Source organism: Lutzomyia longipalpis, chromosome 2, assembly GCF_024334085.1.
Source record: "Lutzomyia longipalpis isolate SR_M1_2022 chromosome 2, ASM2433408v1".
Lineage (NCBI taxonomy): Eukaryota > Metazoa > Arthropoda > Insecta > Diptera > Psychodidae > Lutzomyia > Lutzomyia longipalpis.
The window spans coordinates 1,450,520-1,463,574 of NC_074708.1; the positions used below are offsets into that span (position 1 = coordinate 1,450,520).

The 13,055-nt window shown below is 35.4% G+C and overlaps 1 protein-coding gene across 4 annotated transcripts in view; it reads right to left on the bottom strand.

Annotated features, from left to right (window-relative positions):
- The window catches only part of LOC129788488 (uncharacterized), a 47,978-nt gene that overhangs the window by 5,809 nt on the left and 29,114 nt on the right, over positions 1 to 13,055 (bottom strand). For 2 of the 4 annotated variants that reach the window (XM_055824611.1, XM_055824612.1), the window contains exons 5-11: positions 7,335 to 8,341; positions 6,777 to 7,074; positions 6,572 to 6,680; positions 6,348 to 6,408; positions 5,342 to 5,458; positions 1,542 to 1,694; positions 1,210 to 1,392 (exon numbers count right to left, since the gene is read on the bottom strand). In XM_055824611.1, the coding sequence (XP_055680586.1) occupies positions 1,210 to 1,392; positions 1,542 to 1,694; positions 5,342 to 5,458; positions 6,348 to 6,408; positions 6,572 to 6,680; positions 6,777 to 7,074; positions 7,335 to 8,341 (1,928 nt within the window). The remainder of the gene's footprint in view (positions 1 to 1,209; positions 1,393 to 1,541; positions 1,695 to 5,341; positions 5,459 to 6,347; positions 6,409 to 6,571; positions 6,681 to 6,776; positions 7,075 to 7,334; positions 8,342 to 13,055) is intronic. The other 2 variants (XM_055824613.1, XM_055824614.1) reach the window with 1 other exon arrangement.

Sequence of the window (13,055 nt, forward strand, 5' to 3'; positions counted from 1 at the left end):
AAGGGGACGCTGACAAAATGGCGCCTTATAACAAATTATCAATCCTAATTTAATTCAATTTAAATGCAACATTGTTTTGAGAATATCTCTCGTTTTACTTACTCACCTAAATATTAATTAAATTCTTATGTAAAATAGGGGGAAATGGGGCAAAATGTTAGAAAATCAAGACCACACATCTCCAATATCTCAGTAAATATTATTTCGTTATTGTTCTAATTTAGTCAAAAGGTACCTTTTATAACTCTAACTAAGCCTATAAAGTTTTATAATAATTGATCTAATATTTTGGGATTTATTTAAAAAACAAATTTTTCGAATTTCAAAGTTACTTTGACCTTTCATTTCAATATCGTATTTTGGCGTATTTCTGTGTAATTTTTTTGATCCAAATGCATTTTTTGATAGAGTAACTATTGCTGAACACGAATTTAGTCTAAATTTTCCGAAAAAATTTTCCGGGTTTTCCCGTATAACACTGATAGTAAAAAGTACCCCTTGGGGCAAAATGTTAGAAACCGTTTTTAAGGCTGTTAACTATTTTTTTGTTTATTTATTTTATTTTTTTCCAGTCGGCACACTTAATACTTATAATTTAGCATGTTATATTACTCTCTATTACTAATATAAAATTATTTAAAAAATAAAAAGTGCAATTTCATAAATTTTTCATTTTTTTTATTTTTTGTATTTTTTTTATTAAAAAAAATTTCTAATTGTTACACAAATACCTTATTATCAATTGCTTTTATAGTGTCTAGATGAAATAAATTCATAAAATTGAAATTTAAGGCCAAAAAACGCAAACTAACATTTTGCCCCATGATTTTTGAAACAGGCAAATGTGCAAGGGTTTGGAAAATGGCCTGAAAATGCATTTTCCCATTGAGATAGACAAAAGTCGTCTGAGACAAAATTGTAGCCCGGAAAATTTCCTATAAGATAGTCGTCATGAGAAAACTCAAATATTTTCAGGAAAATCAGGAAAATGTTTCTCCCAAAAAACTAACAAATTGCCCCATTTCCCCCTAAGAACTTCATGTTTATTCTATGCTCAGAATTACTCAAAATATGGAAAACAATACATTTCTCAGCGGGAAAGGGAAATGTTGTGTCTTATTTTCTTTTCATGGAGAAAAAGCACAAAAAATCAAAAGCTTCAACATTGAGCAACTTGCCTTTGATTTCTCTTTGTACATTATACATTACCTAGGTGCAATAGTAACTGAAGCTCTTCTCTGTTCAGTAACAGCTGGCGTGAGACGCTTTGTGCTGTGAAAATCAGAATCAAGTGTATTTTGCCTGAGGCCACAGGAGCGTCTCATTCTCTCGGAAACTTCTGTAATTTCACTGGACGTATTCCTGATTTCCAATTGCGATGGCACTTTCGGTCTGAAAGTTTATTCAGGTGAGATTTATTAGATTGATTGTGTGTGTGTTTGAGATAAAACTTTTTGCTCAATTAATTGAATTTTACTCGAAAATCCGTTAAACTTAATTCTGATAAATCAACTGTGTGTGTGGTTGGTAATGAGCCTTACCTGGTTCCTGATTTACTTGATGGAACCGTCGCACCTTCCTCATCCCATGGACAGACAGACACGGACACAGGTGGCTCCACAGATGGTTCTGAATCCCATGGGCAAACTGCCGAACTAGGGGCTTCAATGGATGCCTCAAGTGTGGGTGGCTCTCTGAAAAAGTTAGTCAAAGCTGTATGAGCTTAGATCCTGCAAAGGGGCTCCTTTATTTCTTCATTTGTAGATGAAAAGGGGGGACAACACTAAAAGATAAACATTTAAGGATATAAATTCACTTAATAGTCATTTCAATCTCCAACAATGATTTTTTTTTATGTTAAGGGGGAAGTTAGATAAAACAGATCCATTGCTCGTTCCATCACTATATATTAAATCACTTTATGCGAATTCTGACCAAGATAATATATATAATAGTCCAACAGTTAATGTTTATTCGCAATTATATACACACGCATCACACACATAATCAACAGAGAAAGGATGTTGAATTAAATGTTATATAAGTGGGTGAGAGAGGATAATATAATAGAAATTTATTTTATTTTGGTGACTTGCATTATTACAAATAAGAGCAAAAATTGTGGGAGCAATGAACAGCACAATAATGAGAAAATTCACATCGAGATAATTGGATAAGTCGCGGTTTCTTTTTTTTTTCTTAGACAGGGGGTGGTGGTAGTGAATTTTTGTGATTACATATCTCCCAAAATTCGCTGTTTATATTCAACAATGAGTGAGGATAAGACAATCACACTAAATGCATTTAATTTCTCGTATATTTATGTAATTATTTGTACAACAGAAACAAACACAAGAGATAGAGAGTAAACGAATACACAGTGAGTGCCTTTTTTTACGCAACACACAAGTGAGTGGGTGATGCCTCCTAATATCCATCTTATCGTGACAAATCATCTTATCAAAAAAACACATTTCCAGAAAATAAACTTTTCCACAAACTAGACAAAAAATATCACACACACAGTCGAGAGAGACAGAGAGTGAAAGCTCAACAACAGAATTTTCTATGAAGAAGACATATTTTGTGCTGTCCTAATTTTTTAGTCGTCCTTTTTTGACCTCTCGTACGATGTCAAAAAAATACAAAATATTCTTTTAAGGATGTACCACGAGTTTTGGGATTTAAGGGAGTTTCCTTGTAGATTTATTTACCTCTCAAAAATTTAAGTCAATCATAACGCGTCCAGTTATAAGAGTTGGTGTCCCACAACGTGGAAAAGTTTATTTATGCGTTAAAATTGATTTTTGAGCAGTAACTATTAGGCAAAGTTGAATTTTTTTGTGAAATTCAGCAATTTGATGCATAAAAATAGACATATCTCTAGTTCTATAAAACCTACAGAAATTTCGTGACTAGTTTTGGAAAGATCTTGAAATAAGCTATAATTTGACATATATCTCAATGATTTTCAAGGTCACCTCTAGAACACAAAATGGCGGATTTTTGTTTCACAAAAAGAGTTTTTCGCATTTTTCGTCCTCAAGGAATGGCTTTAGAGGTTTCTGATGTTCTAGAAAGTTGTAGATAATTGCAAAACCTTTAATTTGATACCAAATTGAGCAAAATCGGACAAGCGGTTCAAGAGATATGGCTCTTAGAACTTTTCAAATGTAAGAATTTTTCAAATGGCTATATCTTCTAAACGGCGACATAGAATTTCTTCATTTTCGGACTGATGAAAGATATTGAGTCAGGCTACAACATATCAAAATTTAAAGGAAATCGATGATGGCAATTCGGAGATATAGCCCCTTAAAGTTATGCATTTTTTGTTTTTGATTTTAGCGCCTCTTGCAGATATTTTTGAAACTTGGAATGTTCTAGACAGTTGCAGGGCTTCTCAATACCTTTCATTTGATACCAAGATGGTCAAAATCGGTCAAGCCGTTCTCGAGTTATATCGAAAAAACACTTTTTGCTTTGAGCCGCCATATTTGCTAAACGGCTTGACCGATTTTCAAGTATGAATTATTGATGAAAACGTCTCACTGAGCTCTACACCATACTAAAATTTCAGACCTCTAGCTATAAGGGAACTGGTTGACGGTGTTTCAAAATGGCGGACGGCGGCCATCTTGGATTTTAAAAATGTAAAAATATGAAATTTTACACCTACATTTCTATAGAAAACTTCAAACCTGAAGTCTCTATCTGTTACCGTTCTCGAGCTATAAGGCAAAGTTTGGGCGACCGGCCGGCCGGCCGGCCGGCCGGCCGGCCGGATCAAAAATTTTCCACCACCATTTTTGGAATGTGGGTTGTCTGAAACGTGCTCATACCAAGTTTGAGCCCGATCTGAGGTGGTCGTAAAATCCGACGATTACAATACTTGGTGTTGGCCACGAAGTGGAACACCAACTAATAAATAAATAAAAACTCAATGAAAGTAAAGATATTTCCTGAAATTAATTAAATCAAAATATTTCTCTAATAGCAATTAAATTCAAAAATCAACATAAAATGAAATCCTTTCTTGTTCCCTCCATTAATGTGTCTCTCTTGAGATTTATGAATTATTAAATGTTGGAAAATTTCTCGGAATTATTGAAGTGGTTCGCTGATAAAGTAATATCTCAAAAAAAAAAGAAACTCCAATTAATTAGAGCGTGATGAAAAATTAAAGACATGTTAATCAGTAATGAATTTAATTATATAGGACAAAATTCTTGGAATCCGATTTTTTTTAGAGAGATGAGGCGACATACATTAATACACAATGATAAATATATTAGAAAAGAAAAGTTCGTGCGATATTTAATTTTTGAGGAATCGCATTATTATTCTTAGCACGATGTTTAACTTCCAAAAAAAAATGTTATCTTGTTTAATAAAGAATGATGTATAAAAAAAAGGTCAGGTGAACTTTTCTCGCTCTTTTTTTTAATTAGTGCCTATTTTCATTAATATATCATGAAAAGTTTTTCGTCTGTAGGTTGCTTTTTATACATACATAGCACAATACATATCATTATTTCCCATTTGGATGTTTAAACGTTCTGACGGGGTTCGCATTTATGTGTAGAATGTCATTTTTTTCGCTATGTTTTGAGAGAAAATTTCGTGACCTATTAGTCAAAATATAAACCTGGCTATGAACATAGGAAAAAAAGTGGGGGTGGTGGAAACATTAAAGAGAAATATAGCACAAAAATATGAAAAAAAAACAACATCGAAAAGATTTTTTTTTACACAATCTTTCTCGGGTGATACAAAACAGTTTTTTTCTCAATTCATAACACCATGGAAAGTTATTCAAGAAGTATTTAGCTTCTATTATTAATTTTCCAATATATAAAAAGGACAATACAATGAGCAGAGGGATTTTTTTGTGTTGCATTGTAATGGAAAAACATCCATAAAGAATTTGCTCGAATGTATTTTATATTACTTTTTTCCCACACATGATTCAACCGTTTTTTTATTAATTCTTTTTTATTAAACCAAAAATATCCTTCGCGCTTTTGCAAATGAAAATAAAAAGAGTTTAACAAAAAAAAAGTCATAAATAAGTATACAAAAATTAAATATCTTAAAAATATGACTATTTCCATTTTTTTTCTGAAAAATGTGTTGAAAAAAATAAATAAAATACATTTGAACATAAATTTACTAATTATTATGATTTTTTTTACATTTCTTTTTGCAAAAAATATATATACTTTTTTTATGTATCAATTTAATGATTTGTCTTCATGAGAAAAGTATAATATAATTTTTTTGTTGTTGTTTGTAATAAAAGAAGAAAAGAAAGAAAGAAAGGAAATGTTCGACGTCTTACTGAATTTTCGTTTTCTGATTGAATCCTCCTGGGGGGAGTGTGGGGGCAACTTTGTTTGGGACTTCCGATTGCTCCGCTATAACAGGTATAACCAACCCACCTGATGGCATATCACCCCTGTAAATCACCATACACACAGTCATCACAATAATTTTATATAATTTTGATTTTGTCAAGGAGATTCTTTTACAATGTATTTTTAGGGCTTTTTCTTTACCTATAACTGCTTACACATACCATTTTCTTTTATTTTTCTTTCATTAATAAATCCCTACTAAATTTTTGACTTTGATTTTGAAGGATAAATAAATATTTATATATTATTGAAGTTAATAAAAAAGAAGCAGAAAAGGAAGATTCTTGTTCTCAAAATTGAAAGAAATTTAGAAATTAATTCAAATTATTTTTTTCCAATTTTTTTTATTATTTTTAATTCAAACAAAAATATAAAATAAGATCAAATTAAATTGTTTTTATTGAATGAAAATTTAAATTGCATAAAATGTTTAATAGAAAATGCAAAAGAAAAAACCTTTTTCCTGCTCATAAATAAAACCTGGTCATGCTGGCCAGGCTATCAAATGCTTGTCTCTTGGAAGATTTGAGCAGAAGATGCTAAAGAACAAGAATTCCTATTTCTGCATGAACAAAAAAAAATCAACCCTATGAGGGGGATGATCCAAGAGGGATGGTGTGGGAGGAATTCAGTGAGAAGGAAAAGTGGTGAAAAACATTTTTCATTTTATGTCGAGTGGCGCCGTGGAAAGTGCGTTGAAGAAAAATTCCTCCGTGACCCTTTCTTGACAGGTCAAGAAACAGAAAATGAAATTGATTTTGATCTTCTCCGGAACAGCAATATTTTAAATCCAAACCCCATGGGTGATAAGGGTTGAAATTCCCTCTGGGGCTGTTCTTTTTTTATGGTCACGCATTTTTGGGGCTGTTTGAGCAGAGCTAGGAAAATCATGGATAAATAGAAGTGGAAGGTAAGATATATTTGACTCACCTGTAGGGAATGTCACTCAAATTGCTCTGACTATGTGAATGTGGCACTTTTCCGGAAGCATCTACAAATAGGAAGAGAGTGAGGGGGTGGTGTGAGTAAACCCCATTGAATCAATTTCATCATCATGACACCCATCCCTTACACATATTAGGCTCGGGGCAATTATTTATTCACCCCAGCACTGTTATTTAATCACAAATTTATATCATTATTTGAAATTTAACCTTTCACACCGGACACGGCTAATTCATGAGCTGATCCCGATAGACTCCTATCGCTGCCACGTCGTCGACCCAGGGTACCCTGTGGATTCGTCACACCTGACCCCGAACCCTGAAATTGCCATTCATACATATATGCCATGAGGACGCAGACGACATCTAGAGCATTTGAGAAAGGGGGGTGAATTTTCTTTTGCAAATTATATACCTGTGTCAGAAGACCAGAATTCGGGGCTACAGCTGTGGAGGGTTTCTTTTTGGCCACACCACCAAAGCCGAAGAAGCGTTTCTTGTGCGAGGGCTGGATGCCGCTGGCGAGAAGAGATTTATAGTGTTCGGATCGGACAAAGCGTGGGTAGCAGTCTTTCTTGAGGAGGAGTGCATAAATGTGCTCAGCTGCTGCATCAAAGGTGAATCTCGAGGGATTCTTCAGGCCCACCTGCACCTTCTCCATCGTCTTGCTATCAATATTTATTTCACACGGTGCACCGGGCTCGAGGAATTCCCTGTTGAATGAATTTGAATTTCATTTCCAAAATAATAACCACCACGTCCAGCCTTGAAAGATTTCCCTCAGGATTGGAACATTTTTTTTTCCTAGAACTCATCTAATTAATTATTTCAACGCTATTTTCAGTGCTGTGATTGCATTACGTGAATAAAAGAAAATTCCTACAATTTGCCCCAACAAGCTCAAGGGAAAATCTCATAAATTCTTTTTCTTGAGAGAAAATTAAAAATTAAAAATCAAAGATTAAATACTCACTCATAGATTTCTCTGACTTTGCGAGCAATTTGGGAATGTGCAGATCGTCGGAGATCATTGACAGCCAGCCAGAAGCGGATATTTTCGTGGGAGTACTCCTTCTTGAGGTACGCCGTGAATTCAATGAGGCCAGTGGGATCAGATACGAGCTCTTCGATGGATATACTCCAGCGCTTAACGCGTTTCTCCGTGGGAATTTCAACGAGGGCATTATTTAGCTGCCAAAATGTTATATCCTCCGACACCCAGGGATTTGAGGGTAGTGCCGGCTGCATTAGGGGATCGTATTCGGCAAAGATCTCATGATACTGCACGAGACTCTCGCATGCTTGGGACATTTTCATTCGTGTGCGCCCCAATGAGGCCGACAGGAAGTCCACTTCGCGCTGCCAGTCGTCAGCACTGCGACGCCGTGGTCTTCCTTGACGATCCCGCGATGGTACTGGACATGGTTCCAGGGGTGTGAATTGCCCCGGTGGTGGTCGATGGACACGCCAGTAGGCCCTCTCTTGGGAATCCCCCACAATCTTATCACCCTTCTTGCGCTCCTTGGCCAGCTTCACTTGCTCCTCAGCCTGCATCTTTATAATGTCCCATTTCCCCTTGAGATTCTTGTGCAAGCTACTCAATGCCTCACTCTCGTAATCCTCTAGGCCGTGCCGTTGCTTATTGCGCATTGATCTCTTCTCCAGGTAGATGGCATACTCCACATTGTCCGGTGCCTTGTGCTGCCATGGCCAGTAGTAGGGGGTTTGGAAGCGATACAGCGATGAGTCATCCTTCACCACCAGCGTCTTGCAGTCATTTACGGGGAAGAAGTACCCATGGAGGCAGAGCTGATTGGCAATGTTGAGTGCTTCGGATTCCTCAATGCCCAAACGCTCCATTAGCCACTCCACCAGATCGTAGCCCATAAAAGCAGATGGTATGGATGTTAGGAAGAGTTTCTGGCTACGCACCGGAACACCATTCTCCGTATCCTGCATTTCCCGAACGAGACCTTCCATCTGCAAGGTAAGGAAATATTTTTTTTATATTTGATTTTTTTTAACATTAAGATTTTCCAAGATATTCTCAATTTATTCCAAATTAGAAAAGAAATCATTCTTTGATTCTTTCTCGGATTGAAGACATAAAATAAATAAAAATCCTAACTTTTCTAAATCATAAATTCTAATTCTTTAGCTACATAATAAAGTCTATACAAAAGTCATACAGAAAGTTCTAAAATCCCTCTGCGTTTTAAGAGGAATGTTTTAGGCTGTGAAAATGTACATTTCCACCACAGATTATGTCTGTTTTCACATTTTTCTCTCTCTCTCCACTCCATTTAAATCCACCTGTGAGAAACCCTTTTTTTGGCTTTTTTTTTATTTACAATCTCCCTAACAAATTACATTGGAGGAAAAGTCTTGCAGTGAGCAGCACCATAAGGGAGGTACGTGATAAAATACTCCTGAAATCCTTTTTATTTCTCATGTCATGTGCTTCCTTTTCCATCTACCCATTTTTATGACTTTTCATTTATTGTCACGGTTGTTTTATTATCTTCCCTATTATTGTCTTTCATGTGCTTATTTTGTCTTCCTTCCGGGACTTTCCGGTATATGCTAGGGGGTGTGGGTGGGAGGAAATTTGTGGTGAGGATCTGATGAGGGGTCTCTGTGTTATTACATACAACACAACAATTCTCCACGTGCATGCCTTGTGCTTTTGACATATGATGATAGACGCGTTAGATATAGTAGCATACATACATATAGGAAAAATGATTATCAAAACGGAAAAGTTTTCTCTTTTCTCCCCATATTGATTTTTCATCCCTCTATCTACCTACATATATTGTTACCTTTTGCCCTTATTGAAAAGGAATATATCGTACAAATGCCCATAACATCGCATAAACTCCTCTATTGATTTCTATCTGTTGTGAGTAAGTTCTGGCAATAAATAATTGTGTCTTGTATTTCATTATTCAAAAAACTACGCGGTTCGTCATGTATTGACATTATGGCCACATAGACGCTCTCACAGAGGGAAGAGCTAACTATACTACCCCCAGCAGCGCAACACGGAAATATTTAAGGAGTATACAGAGTAAAAACCAGCAATGTGCGGGTAAAATTTTCCCGGAAATCAAATTTGTTACTACCATGTGATAAAACACTTTTCACACAAAACTTATTTAATTTACTAAACCCAGCGCGTGTAGAGAGCATAAATTTCTCAAAATAGCTCCTGCACAGCTTATTTTCTTGCTCCCAACAAGTTTATTGAATCTTTTATCACCAATAATATCGCCGTGATTGCATGAGGAAGAAAGCTATATAGAAGATCATTTTATGTATATATAATACCCACCCCCTCCCTAACATGCATCATGCAGTTTGTGATTTTCTTTTCTCTCTTTTATGAACACACACACACCTAACATTTATTAACAAATAAATTTTTGCGTGGAAATTTTCCACGACAGTGTTATATATGTATACACGTGAAAAGCCTCTTATTGATTTCATCGGAGTGACTATTTTGAAATGTATATATGCCAAACAAATTGGAAGAAAATATTTATATATAGAGAAAATTACATTGATAAAAAATTCCACGCAAGGAAATATATATTTTCGCGAGCAAAAAAGTTATATAGATAAACATCTTTGTGGAAAAGTATGAAAATTTCCTAGAATTCCATCAGAAGATTATTTTCTTTGTGCTTCTCTGAATATATTTTGCTGTCTTATTTTTTTAGAAGAATTTTCCGCGACACACTGTATTGATTTAAATTTAATTGAATTATATTCGTTTCTATTCATATCAAATCTCAACCACTTGTATGATTTTTAAAAATTAACTTGCTTCAAAGAGCACAAGTTGTTATGAATATTCTTTTTTTCAATAATGAATCTCAATTATTTCTCCACTCTATGAATAAACTTCCCTTACACGTAATGAAAATATTTAAAAGTTAATGACCACATAAGGACGATTTTCTTTGTTTTCCCTTGACTTTTCTCTCTTGAGTATCGTTCGAAGTCTCCTTTTATGTATTTTATAAGTAGAAAATACAGCCCCGTCTTGTAAAAAAATATTTTTTTCCTCATCCTCAATTGTACCAATGAAGCGAATTGAGTGAAGCTCATTTATATGGACGACGACCGTTTCAATGGCAAAAGGAACTTTCACTCTTTCCTCACGTCCTCCTCCTCCTCCTCCTCATATGCGATTACAGCAGAAAAGGGCAAGAAGCAATAAAAGAAGAAGAAGAAGAAGAAAAAAAAGAGGAGGGCGATGAGAGGGAGATTTTGATGTGGAAAATGGTGCAAGAGTGAAGAAATGGGGGATGGAAAAAATTGCTTATGTTTCATGTGCGGAAAATTTTTGTCCATGGGGAGTGGCAATTTGCCACAAAGTGACAAATATCTACATAAATAACGAAAATGCCAACGAGCCTGTGTGCAGGGGAGAAAGGGGTCAGAGGAATCACTGTGCTGAAATCAATGTAAATCGTAAGTGACATAAATTCCACTCAATTCACGCCAAATTCATTGATTTACCCTCCAGTGTCCTATAGCAGAAATGTAAGTTATATATATATACCACCCATACCTCCTTTTTTTCCTTAAGAGAAAGTTATATTCCTTCTTGCCAATTGAACATGGGATATTATCGGGAAAAGGAATATTTCTCACGCAGTTACTCATTACACGCACCCACCCCCATACCCATTCTGCTATGGAAAATTTAGCACAACTTTGTGGAATTTAACATCCTCATGCCGCCTGCGTGCCAACACTTTGCAATATCGTATATATAAAAAGCACATTCAAACCAAAAATCTCACACCCCAATGGAATGACTTTCATCCCTTTTTTTGGGGGAAATTCCACCATCCCCCCTACATAATGCTCCCCACATTCCACCCGCATGACCGGCCACTGAACCATTATATATTGCCAATAAAACTTTCTACAGTCACATCCGTTTCTTGCAAAATATCCTTTCGCTTCATGCTCATTCCCTTTTAAGACTTTTTTTTTCTTACACCCTTCATCCCCCTCCGTCTGGCGCGGGGGAATCGTCAGCAGAAAAGAGAGCAATAGTCATAAAGAAAAGGCAAAACTTTCCCCCGAGAAAACTTTCATCTTTTGACAAAATGATATGGTTTTGGGGGGAAACTTTTCACTATACACCCTTTCCTTTCAATATCCTTACTTTGCATTTATTGAATTATCTCCTCCATCTAAAATCCTTCAAATTCAAATCATTGACACATTTTATACTTTACCCATAGTGGTGGGAGGAATAACAGCAAAACGTTTTCTTTTTTGTGGATGTGTGAAAAATCCTTTACTTTCAATGGGGGTGCTTTTAGGTTTTATTCATTCGAATGTTTTGGTGAGAGCCGCACTTTTTTTTTTGAAAGTTGATCATCTCTCCATCCATAACTTTTTAACCTTTTTTGAATCTTTTATTGAATTTTTCTCAAAGAATTTTGTTATTTTCTTTGGCGAAAAGTAAATAGTTTTATTAAAGTTTGGGCAGTAACAGAAAGCTTTAGAGCTTTGAAAAATAAAGTTGATTTGGAAAGGGATTGATCATTGCTTTTCGGATTTGCAGAAACGGAACCACTTGAAATTAAATTAGGACGTAAAAAAAGAGTATTCTCAGGAAAAATCCTGGGAGTATTCCAGAATCATGGGGAAATCCGGAAAATCATTTCCACGGGAAATTCAATGTAAAAAACACAAATATTTTCTCTTGAGAGTAATTTTCCTGGAATAACGTCCCTGATTCTATTTTAATTTTACGCTAATTTATGCACACTAAAAATATTCTCAACATTTCTCTTTGTGAGGACTTTAAAAAAAGCACTCAGAGTTTGTTTTAAATAGGTAGCACAACTAACTAACCTTTGCAAATGCAAATAATTTTATAAAATTAATTATATACTTAAATAACATAAAGAAATATTTAAGTTTGTATTGCTCTGAAAAGAAGCTTTCATTTCACATTTCATAGAATGCCCTTCAGCGCGTGCATAGAACATGGGAATACGACGGAATTAGTATAAGAAATTGACTCGAATTTCATTATAAATGCCATTAAACATTCAACAAGATGAATATTTGAAACGGAAATAACAAATGCACTTTCACCCCAATTTCCCATCCACTTGAGCGCCATGACTCAAGGAGGGAAAGCTTTTTGAGATTGCTAACGAAATTGGGATTTCTCATTTTGGTGCGGGAGGGATATATATTATAGATTAATTTGTTATGTACACGTAGGTCGAGAGCATTTCGAAAGACCTTTTTGTGAATGTTCCACCGTCGACCTGAATAAACACGAACAATTTAATTAAAATTGTACCTCACATATAACTGAACGAAAGTCAACAAGCTTATTATTCTTAGTTCCGGTGTGCGGCGGGGTAGTTGGATGACGAATAGGGTGCACAAAGGGGAGGAATATTGTGAGTGATGAAAATCAAAAGAGTTAAAAAGCTTTCATCAACCCCACATCATGCTCTCTCTTCATTGTTTTCCTTCCTTTTTACTAAACAACAACTTCCTTCTATCAGAAGCCACCACCACCAGCCCCACAGTGTACATTTACTTCCCACCCTGCCCCCCATCACAATGTGTACGAATCGATGGACGCCACTTGCTCGTCATTTTATTGATGTGTGATTAATAGGGGGAAAATAAAGGTCAAGAT